The 27,444-nt window shown below is 38.1% G+C and overlaps 3 protein-coding genes across 4 annotated transcripts; 1 reads left to right on the top strand and 2 right to left on the bottom strand.

The window, feature by feature from the left end:
• Window positions 1–23: 23 nt before the first annotated feature.
• On the top strand, window positions 24–27,277 carry LOC131780071 (fap1 adhesin). Its single transcript, XM_059096686.2, has 11 exons — window positions 24–136; window positions 491–580; window positions 751–913; window positions 1,148–1,252; window positions 1,335–2,057; window positions 2,511–3,604; window positions 4,508–4,672; window positions 5,330–5,480; window positions 25,362–25,576; window positions 26,050–26,606; window positions 26,972–27,277. The coding sequence occupies exons 2-11, from the start codon at window positions 501–503 to the stop codon at window positions 27,070–27,072; spliced, it is 3,354 nt and encodes a 1,117-aa protein (XP_058952669.2). The 5' UTR covers window positions 24–136; window positions 491–500; the 3' UTR covers window positions 27,073–27,277.
• Window positions 8,635–10,796, bottom strand: LOC131780073 (integrin alpha-D). The gene is made up of 2 exons (XM_059096690.2): window positions 10,669–10,796; window positions 8,635–10,336 (listed from the first exon to the last, which is right to left on the bottom strand). Exons 1-2 carry the CDS (start codon window positions 10,772–10,774, stop codon window positions 9,618–9,620), a joined length of 825 nt encoding a protein of 274 aa, XP_058952673.2. The 5' UTR covers window positions 10,775–10,796; the 3' UTR covers window positions 8,635–9,617.
• On the bottom strand, window positions 14,279–23,513 carry LOC131780074 (cartilage matrix protein-like). 2 transcript variants are annotated; one of them, XM_059096691.2, is made up of 3 exons: window positions 23,490–23,513; window positions 22,862–23,042; window positions 14,279–16,114 (listed from the first exon to the last, which is right to left on the bottom strand). In XM_059096691.2, exons 2-3 carry the CDS (start codon window positions 22,962–22,964, stop codon window positions 15,408–15,410), a joined length of 810 nt encoding a protein of 269 aa, XP_058952674.2. In that variant the 5' UTR covers window positions 22,965–23,042; window positions 23,490–23,513; the 3' UTR covers window positions 14,279–15,407. The 2 variants fall into 2 exon arrangements, with proteins under 2 accessions (XP_058952674.2, XP_058952675.2); XM_059096692.2 differs by lacking the exon at window positions 23,490–23,513 and adding an exon at window positions 16,753–17,112 and having other exon boundaries at window positions 22,862–22,949.
• Window positions 27,278–27,444: the final 167 nt, after the last annotated feature.

Below are 27,444 nucleotides of genomic sequence, written 5' to 3'. Positions count from 1 at the left end.
TAGGTTCCATATATGGAAACATTGCAAGATTTGGAAAAATGGCGGACTGAGATCAGAGGGAAGTTAGCATTCTAGAGAAAGGAAACAAAAAATCTTCCCCCTAGAGTTACAGATCTGTGTGATTTTTAAGGCAAAGGTAAGACTGCTATTTTGAGAGTAGAAAAGATTGCGTGATGGCGTATGATTATATACTTCAACAGCTGACTTAGTTGTCTCTACAGCTTGCCATAGCAACGCACGATCGAATCGAAGCAGGACTCAGCTGAGCTGTCGATCGTTTGTGATTTCCATGCTACATTTGATCTATCAATTTTTTTAGCTTTTGATGAAATTTTTGCTTTGCTCTACCATTTTTTTGCAAGCATAATTTGAAGTCTTCGAGAGTCAAATCATCAATCGATCTTCTCTGAATTATGTTCAGCGATTTCGAATTGATTTTAAGTACCCAAATTGACGGAGTTGTCTTCGTAATTTGGCTTTTCTTCTGCAGGTGTAACACGATGGAAGTATCCAGTTCAGCTGACAAGTCACGTTCACTTGATACCAATTTTATGTCACGACTGAGTTCCAGCCAGAAAATGTAAGTGAAGTGCGTGAGAGCGTTCAAGTCTAGTGGTCTATTACTGGTGGAACTTACCTTGGTCCAAGAGCTACTATTCAAACTCTAAGCTTGTCCAGAATGTTAAGTGTCTCCTTGATTTACTGCACATAATTATACTTTGGTCAGCTCTGTATTTCTTCTTTTCTTAGGAGCAAAATGGAAGCAAACAGACTAGAAATTCAGTGGAAAAAAGTCTGTGATCATGAAAAGAGGAGCAAGGAAAGAAATAGAGAACTGTTGAAAGATTTTGAAAGGGTGGAACAACATGCTGCTACACTGGCTGTAAAAACAGAGAGGCTTAAAGCTTATAAGGTGACACTTAAGTTCTGTGTTGTTATGGTATAATTATTATAATTTTAAAAATCTCAGATGAAGGGGATGTCAATAGTGATAACAACCTCACATTGACCACGATCCCTTGAGCCTACATATAAGTGATTCCATTCTATAAAAAAATAATCCTTTCTAATACAAATAATTACACTTTCCTTTTGTGACAATTGTAGAGCTTGAAAGTAACTTTTTTAGTAACTTCCACATTTTTAGGAGCAATATGAAAACTACATCAATAAGATGTATCCAAGATGGAAAGAGGAACTGGAGAATTACAGACTAAGTCAACACCAAAACAAAAATGAACCAGCAAGAAATGTAAGTTACTCTTAAGTTAAATACTCAAGTATCTAGGTCCTGAGTTAACATGAAATGTTAATGAACAATTATTTTTTTGTAGGGACCTAGCACAGAATTTTTGACCTCATCCTTAAGAGAATCTAGACTTGAGCCACAATTTTCTGCAAGCACTCCATTACCTGGAAACATTCTGAGTAACCAGCACAGTTCAGTACCGACAGCTTACAACAGATCACCTCCCACAACAAATTATCCAGCTGATCGCCGCCATCCTCATGATCATTTTGCTTATCATGGGCCTTCACACCCAAATGGTGGTAATCTGCCACCAACTGGATATTATCCCTCTGACAGTAGATGGGAAAGTCCTGGATATTATGACTCACAAAGACCTTTGGATAATAGAGTACATCAAGGTCAGTTGCCAGAAAGCAACAGAGGCCCTACAAATGTACAGTACAGGTCACCAGATCACTATTTTGGATCACCAGGTGATCAGTTTTATGACAGACGACCACATCCAGGAGAGATCAGCATTCCCAGAAATGGTCCTCCTACATCAAGTTTTATGTACTCAGATATTTCACATCCCAGATCCCAGGAAGCAACATCTTATGAACCAAGAACAGAGCTGCAAAGGACACACCTGGGGCACAGAAACCATCCAGGACTTTATGAACAGTATGGATACCATGAACATTATGATCAAGGTAGAATGGGACAGGGTTATGGAGGTTCTGCAGATCACAGGATGGCTGAATTTAAACTGGCTGTTGTGAATAGAAAGGTTTTCAATGAGGAAGATGACTCACTTGTTGATAAGGTAAGGTTTTTTCAGTTCTGAAATTTTCCTCTCTATGCTTGTATATGCAAATGCACCTGAATGTAAACCTGGTACCTTTGTACAAAAATGGTGGCAACGACAGAAGGCATTTTGGTGAGGGTTAAAAAACCAAAACCAAAGTACATTGTGATGACAAAGGCCAATTGGAACCAAGGTAAATGTATCACAAGGAGACCATGAGAATCCAAGATAAAAACCAGAAAACTGCCCAAATTGTGGAAAACTCAGTTGATTAAGTCAATATTGGTTTTAGTTTTCCATCTGATTGGTTGCAAGACCAATAAAATAACAGCAAAGTGAAGGAAAGGCAATTCAGTCCCAAATTTGAGTCTATGCTTGAAGTTTAGAATCTCTTCACTGTAACATTAATTTCATTTAGTAATTATTAACTATGGTTGTTTTGGATTGAAATATTTTCTATAACTTTTTCAGGATTTTGTTGGTGGTTTACCCAAAAGAACAGTCATGGAAAATAGTCTGGAGTCTGCTCGAGATACCAAACACCTCCCCCCAGAGGATGCCACCATTAGTCAATCATTTGTTACTCCTGAAAAACCTTTAGAGAGGAGCAATCCTATGTCGAGTTTAAAAAATCCCCCACTGTCATCACCAGCCAGTGGTACCTCTGTAGTAAACACTAATCAAGATCATCACTTAGAGACTAGAGAGGATGATTCTGCCATTTCACCGACCTCGTCCCAAGCAACTCCAAATGTTTTAACAGATAAGCCAGAGAAGGAATCTGTGTTGAAAAATGAAAGTTTGCCGGCAGAGGGATCTGCTGATTTTAAGACAGCTTCGAAGCCCGAGGTTGAACCAGTAAAGACAGTGAAGATGTCAAACGGAAGGCCGCAAGAAGAGATCGAAGTCAAGTCAGTTGAGGCAAAGATTGAGGAAAGAATTGCTGAAGCGCCTGGCACGCCTCAAGAGTTACATAAAGTTAGAGAGCAAAGCGATGACGAGGAAAGCTTGGATTTAAGTGATCTTAGCCTTCCAGATGGAGGTGATGCGGGTGGAATATCTTACGTTCCTTCTCAGATAGAGCACAAAAATGTCGATGAACCCCAAAAAGATGCTACCTTGAGCGGGGATTTAGAATTTTCTGCGAGTCCAAGTAAACCTGCTGTTGTACAGGACAATAGCAAGAGCTTTACTGAAGACATCAGTGAACATATCCCAGAGTCCGTGCCGTCGGACAACGACAGTGATGTTGATATTCCTTTGCATGACAAAGTCAAGGAGAAACCTCCAAGCAGTGTTGAAAAAGTCACTGAAAAATCTGGGCGGTTGCATGTCAGTGACAATGCAGAAGATGGAGAGGATGCGGGGGGAGATGAAGTTGTAAGTGATGTTAAAACTGAGGTACAGGTTGAGATGACAAACGTGGAGATAAAGCCATCTGTGAGTTTAGATGGATTCTTGTGTCTTTTGCAAGCTGTGGATGCTGACGTTGAGGTGTCATTTAGCCCTGAAACTCTGTATCATTCACCCAGCTGCGGCACCGACATGCGAGAAGAGATAACAAGGTGAGCGTTTTAAAACATGCTAACTTAACATTTAAACCTTCAAGCGGAGACATGTGCATGTACTGTATTATTTTGCTAATAGCAAATTAGAAAGGTAGACTTTTGGCCAATGCGAATTTCTTTTCTGGGACGAGTCACCTTACACAGAACAACCAAAAACTAATACATTCATAAAATCATGTTGTCAGACTTATTAAGTTCTCATTCCCCGCGGAGCATATCAGGTAAATGTTGGTGGCCATCAAAAACATGCATGTACGACTGAAAGTTAAAAACTTTGTTTTCTTAACGTTGCTTTCTATGAATCAGAGTCTTTTGTGGGGAGGAAAGAACCTTGTTTCTCTCGAGACGAGACAAGACGATTTCAAAGGGTTGGTCACTATCTTTGTAGCGGTACTGTCCAGGAATTTTGATCGAGGAAGATTGGCATAAAAAGCACTGGTAGCGGTGATAATATATAGATTTAGCCAAGCCTAAAAGCGGAGCTCGCAGTTTTTTCCCACACGTCTTAAGGGCATAACGCCTTGCCCCGGCCAGGACTAGAACCCAGGTCGTCCGACTCGGAGCTCAGTGCACTGACCACTAGACTACTGGACAAAGCCGTGGCGTTGGTGTGCCCGCGGTACAGTTGACCACGCATGTTAAAAGTAGAATCTTGTACGGACGGTCGTAAGTCCAAATTTTTTCGGCTGGATGGGTTACTACTATTTTGTATAAATTTTGGGGCTACGCTCTGCGAGCTCCACTATGAAATGGCGGGGGACGGAAAACTGTTCTGTGTAATAATGTAGAAGTAAAATTATTGTAAAATTGTAAATTGTAAAATTCCATCTCGCAAATTTCTCTCCTAATTGAATGTTTAACGGTTGATTCATATACTTTATGTTTAATTTTTTTGGAAAGAGCTGTTGAGGTTGGCAGTAGTCTCCAGACTTTTGACCCGAACACGGTCAGTATGATTGTTCTTGAAGAGTTACCACTTTTGGTGTCCAGTTCCCCTGCTGGTTGCCTTATACCGGACCGAGTGTTTTCCCAAGGATTCTCCGGTGCAACAGAGAAAGAGCTAAGGTAAGCTACTACTTTTGTTTGTGAACAAAACTGTAATACTGTATAACTGTAAATTGAAGTTATCATGGTTCTGTCGGTACAATTAGCCTAGGGATTACTTCATTTTATTCCCGCCAAAATTGGCAACTGTCATTCCATTCCCGCTAACTGTGTTGCAGCCGCGTCTCGTTTCCCGCCAAAGCGCGGTGAAGACGATAGCGAAGACTACAGTTTCCCTTTTCAATCGCAAGGATCACATCTTTCTCGTACCCAGTTAATGAATTTCTTTCTTCTCAGGCAAGAGAGGGTAAAGTCAGCTCCCTTTGTCCTCTCTTGTTCCCAGGACGTGAATTTCGTCCGGTTAAAAGTAGTTTTGTCCTTACTTTATTCACAAGCGAAATTGACGAAAATTTTCAGCCATTGACACGCCGTAGAAAGTGTTAGATATTACGATGGCTTTCGACCATTCTTTTAAAGGATCGCCGGCTTTGTCATGGACTCAGATACATACATGAAGTTTTCTGATAAGCACTTATTTAGATGCAGTGAAAGTTTATCTTTGCACAAGTATTTAATTAAGCTTAAAAATTGTTTTTTTTCTTCCATCTTCAGTTGTCGCATACACTCGGTTGGTTTTAATTTATAGCTCTTTTACTATCGTTTCAAATATTTTGCCAGGCCCTTGGTGGAAGCTTCACTGATAAAATTGTGGAAGGAGCTATTTACTCATCTTGTAAATGTGGTGAAAAACAATGTGATGAATCCAGAGGAAGTAGGAGATACATTCGGATCGCTTCTGATCCCTCAGTCTTCAAAGTACTGGAGAGAGGTAGGCTTTTACTTTGTGTTTCTGCCACAAAAGTTGAAGGTTAATGTAAAGTGGTTGAATGGGAGAGCAGTCTAGGTTATTGCCCGTGTGATCTATAAGGACGTTTTATCGGATTTGGTTATTTTTACAATAAGATGAAGGCTAAAAACTGCGGATCATTTATTGTGCAAAGTTCATGATTGTTACTTTTACATGGAATTGTGACCCTATCACAATTGAGAGCTGTGCTCATAAAGGAAAAGGTACACATGGACAATTTATTTGCAAGAAAAATTAAAGATCAATGAACCGTCTCCTTTTTACGACTTTTGCGTCCAAAATTAAGGATTATCGCCGTGTAGTCGGGCATAACTCATGTTTGCATTAAACTTGAGTGTAATGTGATGTTTGTTTGTTTTTTTTAATGCCCATCGCGGAGTGCAGTTCGGTATAATTTTGAAGGTACTCTTGATTTCGTCGCTTACGACGAAAACCCATTCGCTAACCCTAACCCATTCCCTCATGGTGTACAAGTATGTGCACAACTAGAATCTCGTTGGAAGATGATTGATAGGTCGACTGAAGAAAGTCAATAGAAGGTAAAATCTGCAGGCTATTCCTTCCCAATAAAATTTGTACTTAGCACTGGAAAAATTTTTTGCTCTTAGTGAGCTTTGATATACGCAAGCAAAAAGATTTATCTGTAGAACTTTTTCCCCTGAGGTCCAGAAATCAGTTTTGACGTAATAGCCGTGTCATTAAACCTTTCCAAACGTTATGGACGCATGCGTGCCCATAAATTGTGTTCTGGACCATAAAGCATGGTCAAATTAAGATGTGTTTTGCAAAGAAACCACGCCTTACTAACAATTTAATAGACCGGCAGGCTGCCTTTCGAGGTGTATACAGCTGTGAAAATTTGTTATACTCACTGCGAGGTAACTGCATGTTTTGGTTTTCTGAAATATTCACCGTAAGAAGAAACGTGAAACAATGTACCGTTGTTTTTATGACGAGAGGAACACTCCGTGTGTCACATAACACACCCTTAGAACTATTAATGGAGTTGAGTGATGTGTTCAAATTTAGTCTTCGTGAACTTAGCATCGGAAATAGAGGATTAGGTAGAACGAAAGATACGACCAAGGTAATCAATACCTTCAAAGCTTCACCCTAATGGTTTTTGGCGATTATGCATCCTTCTTTGTTGAGACTTCTTGTTTCCTGTCTTAAAACTACCGATTTCTTCTGCCACACGGCCACATGAAGTAATTACAAATTGTAGTACAGTAGGTGATTAAATATACGTCTTCTTCTGTAAAAAGCAGATGTTGCGCATCTATTTGTGTTATAAAGGATGAATGAATGTTGAAAGAAGAAAAGGCAGAGCCCCTAAATGATTGTGTGATAAATAAGTGCAATACAAATACAGATGTGCGCTCAGTCACTTGTATAGATATGGTTTTCTGTTTTAAAAAACAGAGTAGCATCTGTTCGTGAGTATTCTAACTTCCCACCTGTTTTACGTCTGAAATTCATCAATAGATCATAGATCAGAATAAGCATTGCTGGTACCGAAAGGAGCTCATTTCTAATACTTTTCACCAATGGAAAAAAATTATTTTGAGATGTATTCTGTTTTCGGATTTCAACGCAGGATGTAATCTGTGCGTGTAACTTAAGTCATCCCTTCCCTAAACCGGTGTTTGGATCAATGGATGCGCCAAAGAAGAAAGTCAGCTTCGTTGGTCTTAAAGCTCTTAACAGAATATATCTTTTAGGGACTTAGTTTGGGACTTGTTAGAACAAAGACTCATCAGAATGACAATCGCAGAGTATTAATGGTTTAGTTTCAAAAGGATTTCACCTCAGATATTTAATGGGCTCTGTATTTGACTACTACAATTGGATTAAGAGTGAAAATTCTTGACCGTAAGTGGGTTTATCTTTGCTAACTTCCGTAAATTGATGACATCGGCACTTACAAATCTTGAAATAAACACCTACGCTTTTGATTATGACCACGTACCTGCTTTGTGTCGATGCCATTAAGTATCTGATGTCATTCACTTTTGCGAGAAAAACTATCCGATAGGTTTTATATCGATTCCAAAGTAGTTTCATCACATCTTTTTGTTTCGACAAAAAAAATTTACACAAATAAGGCACTAACATTCTTCACACACATTTAGAAATTGTCTTGAGGCTAGATGTGGTCGGATATCTTTTCAACGGAAAGTGGTTGGAAATTTTTTTGGGTCCCTCGAGAAACCACATTGTCACCAGGGATGATTGCAATAAGTTCTGTTTTTTAACTCCACTCGTGAAAATTGTTTTTACTTCCTATTAGCTGACACTTCACCTCTCTTTGAGGTTGGTACCTATATGTTTTTCCATTACGTTTTATCGTAACTTTAGCGTATTTTATCGTATCTCAAATAAACATCAACTTAACCATCAGTTTGGAGTTCTCAAGTGTTTTGAAAAAGAGTAAAATGAGAGTCTGGAAACACATGTTGTTTTTCGGCAAACCACTATCAATCAGTCACCACGTCACGCGTAGCTAAATATGTTCCTAATATCCGGTTGACTACATTGTACTTTATTAGCCAGAGGTAAGGTCAAGATGGATGGGCGAACCATCTTGTGAAAACAAGCCTAAAAGACAACGAAGGATTTACAAATATACCGCCACCAGGGAGTTTCATTTTTGATGCAAAAAAATTTGATAAAACTGTTCTTGTTTCTTTGTTTTGATTGTCTTGAAAACGTGCGGTCGCTGTTTTTGGTCCTCTAATGCTGCAAAAGAAAAGGTGCTCAGTTTACCAAGCCGGCATAATGCATTCGCTTCACTGTCCCGAATCAGAGCAGGCATAGGCCTAATTTTCCCACTTATGGAGCCAGTCGTGGAAAAGGTTGCACCAACTCTGAATGGTCTTATCCATGAAAGAGTGGCGTGTGGGAGGCTTCATTGGCCAATTTCTTTCTTTTTCACCTTTGTAGGAGCACTCCCCCAGGAAATTTTTCATCTTTATAACACAGAAACGCTGGTTCTTCCAAAAGGAATTTGTATGCAGTTAAATTGTTTTTCTGAAAATATACCTATCATCTCAATCATCACCATCCTGAAATAGATTTAGGAGCGTATTTATTCCTGTTGGATACCTTCACGGAATCTAACTTAAAGACAGGTACAATAATCTAAGCTCAAAATGAAGAAACGGTGCGAGAGGGAAAGAAAATATCTTAATTTAATCTCTCTGTACGTACCGAAGTTTCTTTTAGTCTTATATAGAATCAGACAGTGTTTCTTTTGAATTATAGTGTTAGTCGATGATGACTGATAGCTACCATAGGATCCACAGATTGCTGCCGATAAGCAAATTAAAACTATTATTTTTTTACCCTACTAAGAGTCGTTTTTCTTATCAGCCCGATCTGAAACATCAACCTTTTTCTTGTTCTTTTTACATGATCTGCGCATGATACTTAATAGGCGCATATCCATCAGATGTTTTGCTGATACATTTCATTGAGTCATGATCATGTATCCTGATATCGTACTATGTCACTAATGCAAAGGAACGCGCGAAATTGAACCAATATGATAAGGCACTTTTTTAGGTTTCTTTCTTTACATGTATTTTGAAAATTTTCCAGCCGAATTGTTTTGAAAACATATCAATACTCTTGTTGACTGAAACACCCACGTAGAATATATCAATGTAAGATCACTTCGTGTTAGTATTCTGATAAATGTACGAAGACACCATCATTTAACTTGCTAATTTTTCAGTTAGGTGTGAAACAGAACAGATATTTCAACGTTCGTCTGCCCGATCGATTTTTTGAAAGAAAGATTTAACGTTGTTTCGATTTTTCAAAACTAAATGTGACACAAGAACTACAGGATACTGATAAAGTTAGTTCTTCTTCTTCTTCTTTTTTTTTTAGCCTACTTTGTATGTAAAAAATTACTTGTAGTTGTTAATGAGGTCAGGTTTTGATAGGTAGACCCTGTTTATGACAATTTCAGTTTTATTTCAAGGCTAACAATTAAGATGCACCGATTAGTGTGGCTTCTTTGAGCGTTGAGGCATTGTTCTAAGAGGCGGAAAATTAACCTGCCGTCTTCGGCCAAGTCTGCTCGTTACTGGTTCAGGCTTTATTACGTAGCATTTCGTTCAGCCAGGAGTGGCTCATGTATTCTCTCATGCGATGCCACGGCGGAATCATTCTGACCACACGGAGGAGTCCGTTGACATCAGCCACACGGTAGAGATGCGCATCTGTAGAGCTTGCGAGTCCAACGATCTCAGAGATTCCTCTAAGGTACTTTCCAATGGCAATGACAAAGATTTGTGTGCCTGTCATCTTGAGCTGGAACGCACGAAACAAAGTCTTGTGTTTTTCAACATTTGATTGTCCATCAGTGATGATAAGGACTCGCTTTCTGACTCCAGGTCTTGCGCCACTTTTGCGATTTAAAATTAGCTCCTTTCGGCACACTTCAAGCGCGTCTTGAGTGTTTGTCAAGCCACGTTCAAAAGGTATCTTTCGTAAATTGTTAACGGCTTCTTTTCTCTCTGTAAAATCAAAACGGATTGTGGCATTGTTCGAGAATGTTATTGCCGCATACCGTCTGCTATTTTGGGCTTTTCCAGTTAGGAGCTGCAGGGCTTTGATTGTACGATAGTAATCTCTTCGCCGTATCGATCCAGATGAGTCAATGATGAATATTGCGTCGAAATGGGCATAGAGCTGAGGGATGGACCTGCGGTGCCTTCTTACTAGTCGTAGCACGGTGTCATCAATGCCCATGAAATACCTCATCAGCTTGTCGGCAGTTTCGCGGGCAGGTGGAACTTTCTGGTATCCTGTAATGACAAAGGGAATTCAATTTAACTATTTCCCCAAAAGAAAAAGTTTTTTTAATCCCAATGTTATTGCCACCCGGTAAGAAGTGTTTTAGCGTGCTCATTATTTTGGTAACTGAATAACATTTGAAAATAAAGTTAATGACGGAGAACTCGCGTTGAATCTGTAGAGAAGAGAAAACTCTGTTTACCCGTCCGTTGATGTAGGTATGAAATGCTAAAACCTCACCCAGAGTTAACTTGAGGTGGGAAAAGGAATTTACGATTGTACAGCCATTAACAGTTTACTGTACTCGAGTTTGTATAAACGAAAAATTGCTCTTTCCACTTACTTGTCCAGGGATTCACTTTTGTGTTCTGAGTTCTCTCCCAAATAAAGGCAGATGAATCCTGCCCAAAAATCAGGGGCAAAACCAGAGCCATAATTAACGACTTCATTTTGAAAGTGTTTGTTGCTTGGTGTGATACTTTCGTGTTGGTTGACACGCACAACTGGTGGAGTAAGTTGAGAGCCTCAACCTTAAAATTTACATCAACATCCTCTCACAGTTAATTTAAGCTTACGATAAGCCGACACTTCTGGAAGCAATTGTTTTTTTTTAAGCTTTTGAACATCAGAGAAAATGGGTCAGAGAAAACTCTAGGTAGGAGGCGTGGAATGACATACGTCACTTTACACGTCATTTCATTCCAGTCCATTCTTATGAGAGCTATCTTATTATGTTTAGTAAAAAAATTAAAGTTTGAAGTTGACAAAATGTTAATAAACTTAAATATCTTAGAACAATGTCAACTCCCAAAATTGAGGTGTCGATTTCTGTAACTTTTTCATTTTAAAGAAAACATTATAACGTAACAGAAATTTTGGGTACTTTTTATTTTCATGGCACGCTGTGGTTTTGTTTTGTATTTTTCTCCTGCATAAACGTCCATTCAGCAATGTTGGCCACTATACAGGGAGGTCTATAGATAAAGAGGTTTAATTTCTTGAATGTTACCATAACATTTTGCCGTGTTAATGTAGGGTCTTATCATTTCTCTTTTCTGCCGCTATTGTTTACTGTCGAAGGCTTGTCGCGTTATGGCTAGTTTCAAAGCTTCTAGATATCTTGGAAGTTGTTTTAGTATAAATGAATTTCTCGTATGACATTACTGGTTTACACAATGGAACTGAAAAGAAATCTTTTATTTTTATTTCTCGATACTCCTCGCCTGTAACAGTCTAAAAAGACCTCAGGGATGTCGTAACGCACCGCAACCAAACACCCATCATTACGAACGTTCTACGCCTTTCCTTTTTGTATGTTTATTTTCAATTTTGAAATCGACACTATTCGGTCATTTCAAGTTTTGAAAAGAGTGTCATGCCCTCTTTTTTACATATTCACCACTGTGGAAAATGTACAATTACCCGCTGTGCCACTGTCGCTCATATCAGTTACAACTTAACTGCTTATGACCAATTTTCTACCCAAAAACTTCACTTCACTTTCGTGTTGGTTAAAACAACTATGTCGCCTCTTAATTCAAGTGATTATTTTTTAATCTTTTTACTAGCCACTTTTGTTTATACGTGGTACTTGTAGTCTTGATATTTTCAGCTGATAATCAGATCAGATTGTGTGATTTCATGGACACTTAAGAGCTTTTAGATTAAGACAACATGAATTGTTGATTGATGATAATGTGACTGTCAGTACATTGTATATTACTGATCGGTCAAATTCAGGTATGTTTTAGCTTAGGGCTTTTGCGGCGAGGCTCGAAAAGAAACCGCCTGCTGTTTGATTCTCGGTTCGTTTACCATCTTTTAAGAAATAATCTATTTGTTTGTAGTCGGTATAGAATTTATTTAATACAAACAGACGTTTCTGGATAATTGCTAAAGGCCATTTTCGTCAACAATTGGGTTTTGTCATTTGAGTGATTTCAAATAATGGTCGGCTTTCGTGTCAGCCACATTCAGAACGGTTCTGACGTATAGTATTGAGAAGCTATTATTTTAGAACATGAAGTCGGAGTCAGAGCGTTATGAGTCGTGGTCAATTTTTGTAGACGTATGCCTCGAAGATCAAGATGTGTAGTTGTGAAACGTTCAACACAGCAATGCGTTTATGTAGAAATGAGCCAAAGGGAAAAAGAAGTCTGAAGCTTAATTCTTTTTTACACCTTGTGATTAACTTAAAAATGTTGAAGATATGTTCTTAGTAATTCTGACTCGCCAACAAGCCACGTAAACAAACCATTGAATACTTCAAATCTCGATTCTCAATTATTCTGTGTTTAATTTACCGTAGTTACTGATCACGACGAGTTCTTTGGCTGTAACTCAACGTCGGCAAAGGGGAATGTTTTACTCGCGATGCAAATTTTAGAAGCAAATCAGGTTGCGTTTACGTCGTCACTATCATTTACTGAAAGAAACTTGTACAGTCCCAAAAGTCCCTAGTTAAAAAAGACTTACGTGTGACGGAATCTTCTTGAATAATTTGATATTTAGCATGTAGCTAGAAGAGTTAGTTTAGTGTTAAATTGGATCGATGCTAGCATACTTTTTTTTATTAGCTTCTTTGAGACCGATATAGAAAAAAATCGAAATCGCGGTGCAACAAGTTTTAATCATTTTGCAAAACAGATTGGGGTTACCGCTACTACGATAATAAAGATACAACCTCAAACACTCACTCAAGTGTAGTTATGTTCCTGTGACTTTATAACGAGTTCTTGACCTCGCAGTGAGCTGAGTATCAAAGAAATCTTTATATTCAAAACTACCTCATGCTTGTGCAAATTGATTGGGTTTTGAGAAGGATTTATTCGCATGGTAAATATAAGTATAGATTCGTTATTGGTCGTTTTGGTGGGACACTTAACACACACATGACATTCTCACAACGCTGAGCTTTCCGCCAACGTTTTTCATTTTCTCGTTTTCTCTTTCACTTTCTCTTGTTGAGGTGTACAAGTGCCACTTGAGCTTTTGAGAGAAGCAATTTCGTAGTTACTGATGAAATGCATGTAATTGTCAGTAGTTTTCAAGGGCCCTGGTATATGTTCGTGTAGTTTCCTGAAAATTTTACTTCGGCACACTGTTATAGGTGATAGCCAAAACAAGTTGTCATTGACAATCTGATACTCCTGTACTTATGGGTGGTTTTTCTAGCTGATAAACACTCAAATATAAGTATCTTTTAGGAGAAACTTCTGTTGGCATAAATGTACCTTTTCACACCATCAGAGCACCCTATAAGTGTCATTCCCAAGTCACTATTTGGCTTATCAAAACTTATGCGATTGTTGATGACTTATATTGTTAGTGCCACATGAAAGGTTAAGGTCATTTTCGTTGACAATCATCTTGTTGAATTTATTTGGCGAGTAGAGCTCTTAAATGGCGAAAAAAGTTAAAGAGCAGTTAGATAAATCAAATCAGTACTGTTTCACCGTGGCGAGTCACAAACGATTATTCTCACGCTGTCATATCTAGTCAGTTTTCATGTAGACCGAAAGAGAGCGGTGAAGTGCTGGCTTTACAAAGTTATTTTTAACTGACAATGGCCCTTGAACAAATTTAAATTTGAGACTAAGAGAAATTACACGAACAAAGAAAACCGAATAGTAGTAGCATTTTTCATAATTTAAGATTCTGTCGCTGCTTTGGATATTACCAAACTTTCATCACTGTCGTTTACCTTGATGTAATTAGGACGTGAATTATGGTCGATGTTATTTGGTGTTATTTTTATCGAAGTCTCAGGGTTACAAGTCTGTTTTGCGTATTAATTTCATTTTGGATGCGGCAATTATCCTAAACACATATACAGAGCGAAGCATTCTTTTAACGTCAAAACATAATTAAATTATTGTTGTGATTACTTAACTTATTTTAAGTACTACGTATCTTATCTTAGCATAATACAAAATGAATAATAATGCTGTAAATAGTGTACAGATGTTTATTGATTGAAACAAACTGTGTTAAAAAAAAATTGGCAGTTCGAGATAACACACGTTTGGGTACTTATAGTCTCTATGTATACAGGAAGTATTCTTTTTACGATGCTGAAGAGTGTTTATCAGGTAGAGTGTAGCAGGACTTAAGAAATTGCATCTTAACTTAACTTAACGATCTTCCTTACACTTCTCGAAGAAGAGATCTCCAAAAATATTTGAATCATTCACTTCGATTACTTAAGTTGTTTTTTAAGTAGGGCTTATCACTATCTCAGTATGATACGAAATGAATAGAGAAATTATAATCCATCAAAAACACTTTTAAGATGTTTCTTAATTGAAACACACTGTGTCAAAGAAATTACCTCAAGGTATTATGTCTCTAGCAGTTATTGTCTGCGACGAATCCCAGAAGGCTATATTGTGATACCCATGAGCGAACACATCAGATATTTTTTAGCAACACACTGCTGCGGCTCAACCGTGAATCTGACACTAGTCTACTTGTGAATATTACGGCAGCTCCCCCTCTTGTATGGTAACTCGATTCTTATCGTTTTGCCAAAGGTTACTGTTATCTTTAACAAGAAAACCAGATCTTACTTACAAGTCTACACTTAACATCATTTCATTAAATACAAAGCTGGGAATAAGGAATGCGAACTTTAAAGTCTCACATAAATCATCCGAGTTGTTGAAGAAAAAGTTTTATTCCATATTTGCACGAAAGAATGCGTATGTCTACACCGTAATCCTCCATAACTAGTTCCTTGGGCCTAGAATCACGGGCAAATATGATCGTTTTTTGTGATATTAGATTTATGCGTGAAGAGCAACATAAACTGTGTATACATGTACAAAGCTGATACTAAACTTTCAATAACGCGCCAGTAGCTATCCTTGATTCTTTTCCCAGACCGTACACGCTGAGTGCAAAAGAGCAAATCGAATCTGTTTTGCGCACTTAGCTAGTTTGGCGACCAGGATCATTCTTGCATAAAAACGAGGAGGGGGGGGGGGGCAGGTTAAATGGACGCTTGTTTTAAGAGAAACGCTTATTCGAGGGGTTTGTTTAAGGAAGGTTGTTAATTCGAGGATTTACGGTATTTACGATGTCTTAGGTATTAATGTCATCATACTCTTGATTGTACCTATTCGTAAGCCACGGTAACTGATGTTGGTGCATGTACCTCCACGGTGGAATGAGCCGTGCGATGTCCAGTAATGACAAGACGCTCCTTACACGATACAGGTGTTTGTCTGTACTGCTAGCAATACCAACCAACTCTTGTATACCAGGCATGTAATTCCCAACACCAATAGCAAAGATTTCAACTCCAAGTATTTTCAGTTGAAAGGCGCGGTACAGAGTGAGGTGGATGTGCATGTTTGAACTGCCATCAGTGAGAAGAAGAACGCGTTTTTTGGCTCGTGGTCGTAAATTGGAATTTTTGTTCTGAAAGAGCTTTGTCCGGCATTTGAGGAATGCGTCTTGTGTGTTTGTCTTTTCGCCAATGAAACGCACTCTAGTGCGCAGATAATGCTTGGCAGTTCTTAGATCGGTGAAGTCAAAGGCGACGGTTGCTTTGTTAGAATACACAATACCTGCATAATGCGTGTTTGGGTCTGCTTTGTCGATAAGAGTCTGCAGAGCTTTGATGCCTCTGTGAAAATCGTGCGGTCGAATGGAATTGGAGGCGTCGACCACGAGAACAACGTCGTACTCAGGCGGATCAATATTTCGTCGGTGTCGTCTCCCATTTTGGATGAAGAATTGTTCAATTTTCCTAGCGGTGACTCGTTCCTTTGGCACTCTTTGTATTCCTGTTAAAGTAATTGCAATTTTGTCATTGTCAAGGTCTTTGAGGCTATCTATTGTTTTGTCACACACTTCAAACGATGTTTATTTTAAAGGCACCGTACAGAATACAGAATGTTGGATTTATTTTCCTTTTTTTTGTACGGGGCAGTATTTTGTACTTATGTACTTTGTACTTATAATGACACAAGTGTCTGGTTTATGGCTGATCACGTAGCATTAACCTGTATTTAATTCAGTTGACAGTAAATAATAGTGTATTCCAGACCTTATTAGTTTCCCAAAATTATGCGAAAATTACTTCAAGTCTACTGATCAGTAGCATTACGGTTCTTCATACCCTACGGCTTGGATGGTTGGGGTCGATTTTTCAAAATAACTTCGGTGGGGAGTCGGTAGCATTCAATGCGCAAGTTGGTTCCTTAGCTATGACTGAATGATTGGTACAGTTGTATGGTAATCTGCACGATTACTTTGATGCTTTTATTTTTTTTTTCAGCAATTATAAACATTCAACGTATGAGTGATCGCCCTTCAAATGGTCTACCGTCCATAATTCAATTGTCGTGTCTTGAATCGCATAATAAACCAGTTCGCGAGAACTGTAACGAGTATTGACCGGCGTGAATTAGGTAACACTTACGTGAGTAAAAGGACATGCCACTTTTCTTCGTTCTCTCCCAGACAAAACACTGCGAAAGTGCAACCGCTAATGGCAAGAGAAATAGTTTAGCGGTAATCATCTTTGGAAATTCTCCTGAAGTTTGTTACCACTGCAGTTTTCACACCTTGGGTCTCTACGACAGACGCAGAGTTTCCAGCTTTCTCGCGAGACTAATGATGTTGCGGGAGAAACAATTGTTTTTCTGATTTGATGGGTGTTAACAGGATAGTTTCACTTGATACAACTTCCTTAATTTGGTTTGTGTTTCACGCCCTTAATTGTTGAAAATTGATTTTCGGCTGTACTTCTAGAAACTGCTGAACTTCTCTTGATAGCTTCCTAAGGACACAAAAGTAGCTTCACTATGGTATAACAAATGGGAAGCTCTATCCACCCAAAATTTTGTTTTGTATAGCTCTAAGGGAAAAATATTGAGAGAAATTGACCAGTTGTGTAGTCTGGATCCATTAAGAAAACGGCTGTTCAATTTTTTTTTTATTTTTATGTTTCTTATTTGCCACAGGTTAACGTATTTGACATTTGTAGGATTCTAAATTTACAACCATATCAATACCGCATCAAAACAAATCTAAATGTGTATTTTTGCTCAACTTCACCGAAAAATCGTTCAGCTTTATCTTAAGTGTGGGAAGTTAAATCGTAAAATATACCAGAGACCGGGCAAAGAGGTATTTTGAAAGCTTTAATTTTCATACTTCTTTTAAACTATCGCCTTTTTCCATTTAAGGTGATAAAAATTATGTGGTGGTGATACCCCCTGCTTGTCTAATAAAACCCTAAGTTGCCATTCGATAAAAGCATAACTTTCTTTGATCTGATATAATCACGACAAGTTTTTGTATTGTTAATCCTTTTTGACTGCAATTTGAGTAAGGCTCTTCATTTGCCGCCTGGCTATCTAATGTCCAACAAGTGGAAATTTCTACGCCCAACCGCATGAAAACATTAACGATTTAGCTCGCTCCTAAAATGTTTGACACACCTTTTGTTAATGATTCAAGTGGGTGTGGATGTTAATATTTGCGTGGAGCAACCAGCTCTGAGACACGGCTCTGTACGTAATGGAAGTTCGTGTGATAGAGGTCATAGATTGTACTTAGCGGCGGTTTTCGATTCTTCGAGAAGACGTTATTCCTAAATTCTTTCTTTCCAAATTTCCGGGGTATATTTCAGCATAACCTTACCCTTTGGGTCCATTTTTTTATTTTTCGTTTTCTATCGTAACTTTTATAGACAGAATTAAACGAACGATTTATACTTAAGATGTGATAAACACCTAGATATATCTTACTTTGCATTCTTTTTTTAAGCAGTTTTGACAAATTGCAATAAAGTTTATTCTTTATCTTTTTCATCTATTTATCATTTACTAAGTGGTGCTCAGTAAGAACTAGTTGAGTTCGTTATCTTCGATTTAGCACCGTTTCTCAATTCTCTGCGGAGCTCATTTGACATGTGTCTTTTATCGTGTCGGGGTCAGTACTTAACTCCATTGAGTGACCTTTTTTAAAGTTCAAAGGAGCGCATATTTTCCTGTTCAATTTTTCACCTATCAAATTACTCGAATTCGTTTTCGACACGTCTTTTTTTTTTCAATGTCTGTACATTAGCGGCTGTTTCGTGCGACCTACAAAGTTGAACGTAAGTAATCCTAGAAGAGTGCTGACAAACACTTCAAAACGCAAATGGAGATGCTCTTTACAGTGTGCCCTTTGGATGATTGATGGTGAAAGTATTCTTGGCACTGATCTATCAAAGGAAAGGTTTATTGACTTTGAAAATCAATCTTGAATGCACTTTTCCGTGATAAATATTCATGAAAGCGCTGCTGGGGGCATTTTGCTGTTTTAAGGGTTTAAATGTTTAAATAAGTGATTCCGCGGGGTATTTTTTCCATTGATCACTTTTGCAGGTGAAGTGTGATAAATTCACCACAGTGTGTTGGTAGTGGTCGTTTTTAAGCGCTCTAATGTATACAACGGTGTTAAATATGAATCCTGTTGGGCTCTGTGAATTCAATATTATTTGGTCCGATTGCTTATGCAAACATTTCCAAAACACGAAAATAGTTGTCTACTTGGTTAAAAGATGACAACATTCGTCAGTAAGCGACCACAGAACGTAAACATTCTTAGTGCTCTCTTTGTGAGGTACCATATCACACCATTATCATCTTTTGCTCGGCACTCATATTGACAGTGCCCTGTCGACCTATGAGGGTGAGGTGAAAACTTTTGTATTTCCCTCGTAAATCAAATAAATTGAGGGAGAGTAAAAACTAAGTAAGATTAAGAGCAAGAATTTTCAGTATAATATCTTGTTATTATCTTTTTTGTAACGCTATCATATGGATTAAATGATCTCATACTTCATGTAATGAAGTTATCGCCAACTTTGACAATCTCTTAATAAATGATTAAACATAATTGCATTGTATATTTGAAAAGATAGAGAACGACTAAGGACAAAGGATGTAAAGTCTCTTTAAGCTCGACATTGTTTTCCTTCGCCGGTGTATGAAGACTTTCTCTAAATCATTTACCGTAGTGTTTTAATAACAAACTCGATGAAGCTAATTTTACATCACGTTCACGAAACTGTTTTAAACAGCGCAACTATTATTGCGTGCAATAAAAATAACCAATTGTGTTTCCTGGAATCTCCTCTGATTGACAGGTACAACCCTCTACTTAATTGTGGCTGTCAAAGAAGTCGTATCGTTTTAGTTTAGCAGTTTACATCTTGTTCTACGTTGTCCCTAACTCTTTTTTTTTGCTTTCTTGTTACCACTATTAGCTTGTGACACTCTTTCCTTATTGGCTCTCCTTATTTGCTCAACGCTTTACGGTCCTTGTTATGTTTGACAATGGGCTTGTCAAAAACCAAAATATTACGTTAAATTGTTTGCTTGTTGTGTACTTTCTTGCTTATTCTCATACATGAAGTTGGCGAGATGTTCTACGTAGTTGTTTTCTTGTTAAGACTTTCTCGTTTGTTGCGTCTTCTAGATCCATCAAAATGCAATTCTTAGAAATGGAATTTGTTTTGCAAATCCATTCTTAAAATGAATTACATCTTCGGCACTTTTCTGCTAGTCATTTCCAAACAAACATTTACATTTTAAAGGAGGATGTTAATTCGCTTTTTAGACTAAGGATATTTTCCTCGAAGTAGGGGAATCTAAGATTAGTTTTATAACATGGAAAAGTACGTGGAATATGGCAAGTTTTGAGCGCGGTAAAGAAATAGAGAAAGATGTTTTTCGTCTTGTCACGAGCGTGAGACGAAGAAAAATGCTGAGTCCCCATGAGGAACGGAACCTCAGACCTTTGGATTCCGCTCTCCGATGTTCTACCACTGAGCCACAGAGACTCTGCGGTGAGCTAGGTCTATTACGAAGCTCATAGCACACGCGTCCTGTATACTGCTAGGATCAGCAATGTCGATAGCGTTATAGAAAAGTATGGTTTGAAAAGCACGAGAGACTATGAGTATGGAGAAGGATGAAGACATTAGATGAAGATTAAAAATGGCCTGGTGTTGTTCCTTAAATGTGGTAACCTGAAACATATACTTGCTAAAAATGACTGAAAGCTGCTCTAAATTGTGGCTATTGTAGTGACGAAAACTTTCTTTCTGGCCTCCATCTTTTGAGAGTATTTTAATGTTGCTTGAACTAGTTGAAAAAAAAAGTCATTGCTTCTGATTTAAGTAACAAAATAGTCTTATTGAATGGACTGGTCTGAACAGACAGCTAGTTATAATTACTATCAACGATGTTCCACAATTTTTTCCGCTGGAATTCGAGACTTGCTCAGATTTTGTTGTTTAATTTTAGAAAAAAAGATTTTCGTGACTATTATATAATTACTGTCAACGATGTTCCACAATTTTTTTTCAGCTGGAATTCGAGACTTGGGTAGGTTTTGTTGTCTAATTTTAGAAAAAGGTTTTCGTGACTATCGTATGTAGTCGTTTGACATCCGAATACACTCCAGACACTTCGATGGTTGTAGAATGCATTTGAGATCACGCAAAATGGTAAAAAATACCACTCCTACCTCCAAAAGAATGCACTTAATATGGTTTAACGGAACGTGGTGTGATTCAAATGTTTATTACATTATTCTAAACCTCTCCTTGACTGCAACTGAATTATTCGTCAACCTGACAGAATTCCATGGAAATGTGAAAATGACGGCATTCCATATTCTGACTTAAGTTATATCACGTTATACACATTTTAGTATGCAGACAAACGGTTAGAATGCTGGACAAGTCCTAGAAGTCTGATGGAAAAATCACAAACTTGAATAGCTCTCATTTTGGTTTAACGTTCTAGAAGTAAAATTGTGTTCAGTTTATAACAAGTGCGCACGATTTTTCTGTCAACGCAAAAATACGAGAAACTTTACCCGCAGGAAGGAATCCTTGCTGATAATAAGCGCCCACGTGCGTGTGACAGTTTTGTCTGGGCTGCACGATGAGCGTTCCAAAGCGCGACGGGCCGGCTGTCATTACGTGAGTGGCTCCAATGGAAATCTGCCACTAAATGTAAATGTAAATAAGAAAAAAGGGGCTCGGGAAAATGATAGATGGGAAGGGAAAATAAATAATCCTTCCTTCCCGTCGTTCAGGAACTCGCAGTTTCTCGATTGTCCGAGTCTTTCCTCGGCTCTTTTGACTGAGTGCTGGTAAAAGGCTTATTAGCAGCCGTCACAACCGGAAATAAGAAACTCGAGTCTCACTTTGAAATAGATGGTGATGTTCCTTTTTTGAAAAAAAAAATCTGCTGCCTTTCTGGCAAAAACGTTTGAGTGGGTGAGGCCTTGGCACTGCGGCCCGTTACATGGGCAAGACTGCTATGAATTAAATGATTTGGAATCTTGTCTCAGACGTTTCTTAACCGAGATATGGGTTGCGCATACACGGATGTTTTATTGTGCCTTGAATTGAGGACATGCGAGGCAGAGGAATTGATATGTGGGTATTAACAATCGTAACATCATTAAAGTTTGATGTCCGTCAAGATGTGTATTATCATGTGGAGGTAGAATTACCTTCATGTTACCGGGTATATTTGTGAGTGTCTTCGTTCATCGGAAATTTCATGTTTCTTCATTATCTGCTTAGGTCCTCCGGACACATTTTTCCCAGAAGTAGCACCGATGTCACCTTTTTCGAACAGTTTTCAACTCGTGACAGTGACTTGTAGAAGCATTAGGAAATTAAGAGGGAGATTATAATGACTCCAAGTGGAAAAATGAAAGTTTGTATCGTTACTCATCACTTTGATTAAAAAAAGTTTGACAGGAATACTGTTATACATAATTGCCGATAATAAGATTGATGCTCTGAACAAAAAGCCACAACCTACGTCAAGAGATAACGTTTGGAGAGGTGATTGCGAAATCTCCTTTAATTAATTAGTTGTATTGCCCTATTGTTTTTGTATTGCTTGCTGTGTAAACAGTAACTCAGAAAGATAACTTTACTTTGTTCTAGAATGTACTCTGCTGGTTTATCTGCGCAGCAGATGGACACAATTCAGTGCACTGATGCATGTAATTTAATTTCCCAGACTATCGATTTTGTTGAACTTCTAGAAAATGTTACTATTTCGCTGACGTGGACGTGGAATTGAGTGTGTCAAACAGATTGCAGGAAAGAAGTATTTTAAAGCCTTAGGTGGCACTTAATTGCGAAAGAAATCGAAGAGGAACCAACTTGTGGGTAAAACGAAAGGGCTATTTCAATAACAAAAAAGAAATAGGCGCACTTCGCATTTTACTGCTACATTTTGAAAGATTCAGTTAAACTTTTGTTTTGTTTGTTTAAGTTTTGATCGCCGTGTATCATCCATCAGAATACATGGTAACCTCAGTCCACCATCTTTTGTAATACTCACATCCTCTTGGTGCTTGTACATTCTGTAAACTTATTGTTTTGAGATCACTTTGTGTTAAAAGTTGAAAGTTACTTAAACCTTTGTAGATGTAAGTCAGAATACCGTTATAAAGCCGCATAAATTCTGAAAGACATCAACAACCACAACGAACAAACTTACGCTCTTCATGTTTCAATTGTCCCTTCTCTGGTGTCCATATGAATCCGGTGATAATCTGACAAAATGCGTAGAATATGAGACAGTGAACAAACCGGGTTGCCATTCTTCCACGTGTAATAAATTGAAACGGCGCTTTTGGTTGCTTAGAGAAGGGTCTCTCTCTTCTCTTGATATCTCTACCCTGCACCAGTAACTAATTAGAAGGTAGCTATGATTGAGGTGATCAGTTTAAGTGTTGTTCAAGGAGTGGTATGCCTGTCAATCTAAGCGAACCAAGTGACCCGTAAAATCATAAATTGGCTAAACGAAACAACAAACATTACAATAGAGAGCTGAAACTTGTTATATTTTTTAAGTACTTGTCAGACATCTTCCACTTGCTTTTGGACTTGTTTGCTTTCGTTCTTTTTCTCTCATTTTCAAAACGTTGGTCGTTCTTCCCAGAAATCCTTATTCTACAAACTATCATCAACGATATCAAATTTTGCAAGATAGGAGAATAATAATCACGGTAGTCAAAGTTTATTAATAAGAATTTGGGAATGAGGAAAGGGAGCCTCTGATAGTATACAGTATTTTGTTCAACTTTCAAACCTATTGATGAGAAATAGCGAGGAGGAGCGCTTACCTTTTCCCAGCCGAGCGTTAACGATTTTTCGGTCTTTTAGTCAAAAAATGGAAGTCGAGAAAAACGTCTGGGGTCGGCCTTTCCGGTGGTTTTGAGTTTTCAAAGAGAAAGCTCAAGTCCTGTCTGTGTTTTTGATACTGATTGATTAAAGGTACAATGCATTTCAATTCAATAGAATTTTTTTGCATATCGTTGAGTTTCGTGTTCTGCTTACCACGCCAGCTGGTTCTTAATTAGAGATAACATCTTTACGAAATCGCTAAAATGAAATGATGTGGCATTTTTTTATTTCCAAAATATTCTACACTTATCCTCTATGCCTCTAATTCCTCCAAACCTTCGAAAACAACATTGAACTGATAACAGTAATGTCAAATATTAACCTACGACCATTTTTATGCAAATCTGGTGAAAAGGATTTTATCAGCATTAAATTCCAGTGTGGAAGGTACGAGAACAATGCAAGGAACAGATTAAACGTCTAGCCATGTCGAATTGATTTATGCAATCGATATTAAGAGAGATTATTACCTTTGAGTTTTGGAATTTGGCTCTACAGTTTAACAATGTTATTCTTACAGTTTGCGGTCGTTGTGCAAATATTTTGTTTATTCAGTAGAACTTTGCGGTCAGCATTGTCTTCACCCAAATTGAAGTTAAAGGGTTTTGATATATTGTTCCGAATTCCTCTGCTCAGTTGGGAAGTTTAACTTACTCAATGGTGATTACAAAACATCGCCAACTGATGTATTTTTCGCTTTGTAGCAGTTTGCTTTACTCATCTTGTACGGGCCCAATTATCACCAGCTTTTATTTTGCTAGCCGAGGCCTGTCGCGTAGTCTGTATTTTTTACTTTGAGTATTAAAGCTATTCAGAAGCCGATATCTTTAGTTATCTCCTTCAGGGTAGATAGATATTTGAATATTTCCTAACCTATTCTCAAAGTCGATTATTGTGGTATCACTGTTTAAGCCGCTAATGTGACGACGCATATAGTCTGAAAGGAGAGACATGCTGTGATGCGGAATCGATTACGAAACAGCATTACTCCCTGAAGCTTTCAATCTGACTCTTGTTTGCTGAATGACCCTCTAAAAGACAGTTTTGCAATAAACATACGCAGAAAGAAACTAACAGAACGGCTTTATTCTAATGATTTATTCTAAAGATTGAGCAGATGTCTCCTGTGACCTGTATAGGTCAGTGCCTTGAAGACAAAACACTCCTGAAGTGGTTTCATTCCACAACAGTGTGTCACCTGTTTTGACTACCTCTACTCCTTTGGTTCATAATAGTGTCTGCTAACTAAGATAATACTTGAATTGCAGAAAAGTTTTCTTATAAAGTTTTGTGGTTCAAGTTTCAAAAAAAGAATATTACTTAGAGAAAATGCCAACCACCTTCCTATCTCTAAAACATTATTGAGTTCTCGGTAAATTTTCCACTTGAGACGTGCGATAGTGCTCCTTACTAATACACGCCTACGTTTATTTATCCCGCACAATTTACGTCAACTGAGCAACACATTCGAGAACAGGGAAAAATTAATTCTAAAAATAATAAAGATATTTGTTTATAATGGGTCTCGTCTATTTGTTCAATTGAAAGACGCCCATTTAAATTATATTTTTAGTGTCGCTTTTCTTTTAAACTTTCAGGCAGACTTATTTTGTTTGCCTCGATTCAGACAGTTTTCATTTGCATGTCAGACAAAGTAATGCCGATTGATCAAAAGGGCCGACCTTACTCATCCTGCATTCCCTGATAAACTTCTAAATTTAATCAATTCGTTAAACGGTCTCCTACTTTGTTTATGAAAATTCATTTCCTAGTTCAGTTTTCACAGAACATGTCACCTTTTTGTTTTTCAGAGCCAACAGCTTCTGCGTAGAATACTTGAAGCAGCAGTTTCAAATGTCAGCAGTCGCTCAGCTTCCCCTCTTGCTCCCCCCCTTGGTCACGAGTCGGATCATGAGCCTCTATTTGAAAATGAGGCGCCACCTAAGCAGGATGATGATGAGGTATCAATCGCAACTGAAGCTTCTAGTAGTACACTGGGTTCTACTCCACCCAAAATGGAGCCAAAGTAAGTGATATTCATTCCAAAGTAAGAAATATTCAGCATGCGTGCGCTTTACGAAGTGCAAAATCTCATTGGCTAAACAGGGTGTGTTCTTGACCTTTAAAGCACGATTTATTCGCGCCAGTTACAGTTTTCCTTGCTCCTAACCTTAAAGGGTAATTTTAGTGCTTGAAAACTTATTTCGATTTATTTTCATCACTATTTATACAGAGGGGATGTAAATCATCGCTTTATCAATGCCAAGCAATTCAATAGTTGAATAGAAAAAGGGTTAGAGACTAGGGTTAAAAGGAACTCTGTCTTTATTTTCAATTTCCCTTTTATTCTGTTGCCATTTTATTTCGGCAAAGAATATTTAAGCAATGTTTCTGAAGCCTGGCAGAATTCTTTGTTCAATGACACTATTTTGCGTCCACTTTTCGCCATAGATAACTGTAAAAACTTAATGATTTATGTCAATTAACACCTTTTTTTAGTAAATCCAAGGATCAGAATCGCCAACCGACACCAGACCCAACGGTCTCGTACGAGGATGATTTTGAAGATGAAATTCCCCTCACCGAAACTCCTGCGTACCTTAAAATGATGAGCAGTGCTCACTCTGAACCTGATGATGACATCAGTGATCCGCTGGCTAACACTGAACCGCAAAAACAAGAAAGCGAGGCTGACGAAGATGTTGAGAGGGAATTGGCACGGAGTATATCCCCGCCTACGACGTTACCTAGTCAGAAATCGCAGAACCATTCAAAAAGCGGGAAACAAAAACCAAAACTTTCTTTGTTTGAAACTGATGCAGATGGAAAAACTAACAAAGATGTGGGTGATAGCTGGGGAGGAACATCTCTAAAGTCTGTCAAATCCGACATTTCAGATTCTGACTCATTAGCATCGCCTCCGTTATCGCCGGATGACGTGATTGGATACACGCCAACTGCTTTGGAAAAACAGCAAAACGGTGATAAAGTTGACAAGGAAAATGATAAGAGTGAGCCTAAGTCCGTTACTGACTCCAAAGCCAAACGAAAAACAGGTATTTCATTTGAACAATCCTCACTGGCTTCCTCGATAACTTGATAAGTTTTTGCTTTACAACAGCCAAAACATACGAGTTAAAATTCTACGACTTTAGAATAGACGAACGTGTTTTGTCAGGTTTGAATAATGAGAAAACATGGCGAGTAAGACCGTGTTATTTTGCTTCAAGAATTCTAGATGTATGAATCCTTTGAAAGAAAATTTCAGATGGGGCTTCCTAATGCAGTATTTCGACCGAGGAAAGTGAGCGATAAGACTGAGTGCCACTTGGGGCATGGTAACAATTTCAATGCTGTTACTAACTTTTGATTATTTGTTACTATCATTCTGACTAAGTCTCTTGTATTTTTTCCTGCATAGATTTCTGGAATACCTCAGACACGGAGTCCGAAGTAGATTTACAGCTGAGCACGGGAGGAATGGATCAAGAGGATGATGACGATTTTGATTTCTACGGATGACCCACGAATAAGAAAGATTAGGGTATCTGCTGGTTCTTAGGTATCCAGTGTAAAAGGGGCAAGCAAGTCTTTGGGAATTAAGTGTAGTAACACGCCTGTTTAATGAAACCTATGCGATTGATCTGCGAATTTCAGTCTTGAAAATTCAGTGGAGGCGGCGTTAACACGCATCATTTTCTTACTTTTATATCATTTTAATAACATAGACAAAACGTTTCATCTCACTAGAAATCTGACATCAGTATTAACAAAGAGTGAATTATGATTGAAAAGAAATCTGCACGAAGCTCTTTGTATGCCTTGTTTGTATATAAATATAGCACGAGACAGTTGACGTCTCAACTGCTGATTTTCGTTCAATCTTCTACTTCA

This window comes from Pocillopora verrucosa, chromosome 7 (genome assembly GCF_036669915.1).
Source record: "Pocillopora verrucosa isolate sample1 chromosome 7, ASM3666991v2, whole genome shotgun sequence".
NCBI lineage: Eukaryota > Metazoa > Cnidaria > Anthozoa > Scleractinia > Pocilloporidae > Pocillopora > Pocillopora verrucosa.
This window is presented reverse-complemented; position numbering and strand designations above follow the sequence as displayed.

Bases quoted from the DNA above. Each gene is read 5' to 3' on its own strand.
- LOC131780071 (XM_059096686.2), top strand. From the start codon at position 501: ATGGAAGTATCCAGTTCAGCTGACAAGTCACGTTCACTTGATACCAAT. The intron at 581-750 runs GTAAGTGAAGTG...TTCTTTTCTTAG, and splicing joins CTGAGTTCCAGCCAGAAAAT to GAGCAAAATGGAAGCAAACA. The intron at 1,253-1,334 runs GTAAGTTACTCT...ATTTTTTTGTAG, and splicing joins AAAATGAACCAGCAAGAAAT to GGACCTAGCACAGAATTTTT.
- LOC131780073 (XM_059096690.2), bottom strand. From the start codon at position 10,774: ATGAAGTCGTTAATTATGGCTCTGGTTTTGCCCCTGATTTTTGGGCAG. The intron at 10,337-10,668 runs GTAAGTGGAAAG...TTGTCATTACAG, and splicing joins AAAAGTGAATCCCTGGACAA to GATACCAGAAAGTTCCACCT.
- LOC131780074 (XM_059096691.2), bottom strand. From the start codon at position 22,964: ATGGCAACCCGGTTTGTTCACTGTCTCATATTCTACGCATTTTGTCAG. The intron at 16,115-22,861 runs GTAAGTTTGTTC...TTACTTTAACAG, and splicing joins ACAATTGAAACATGAAGAGC to GAATACAAAGAGTGCCAAAG.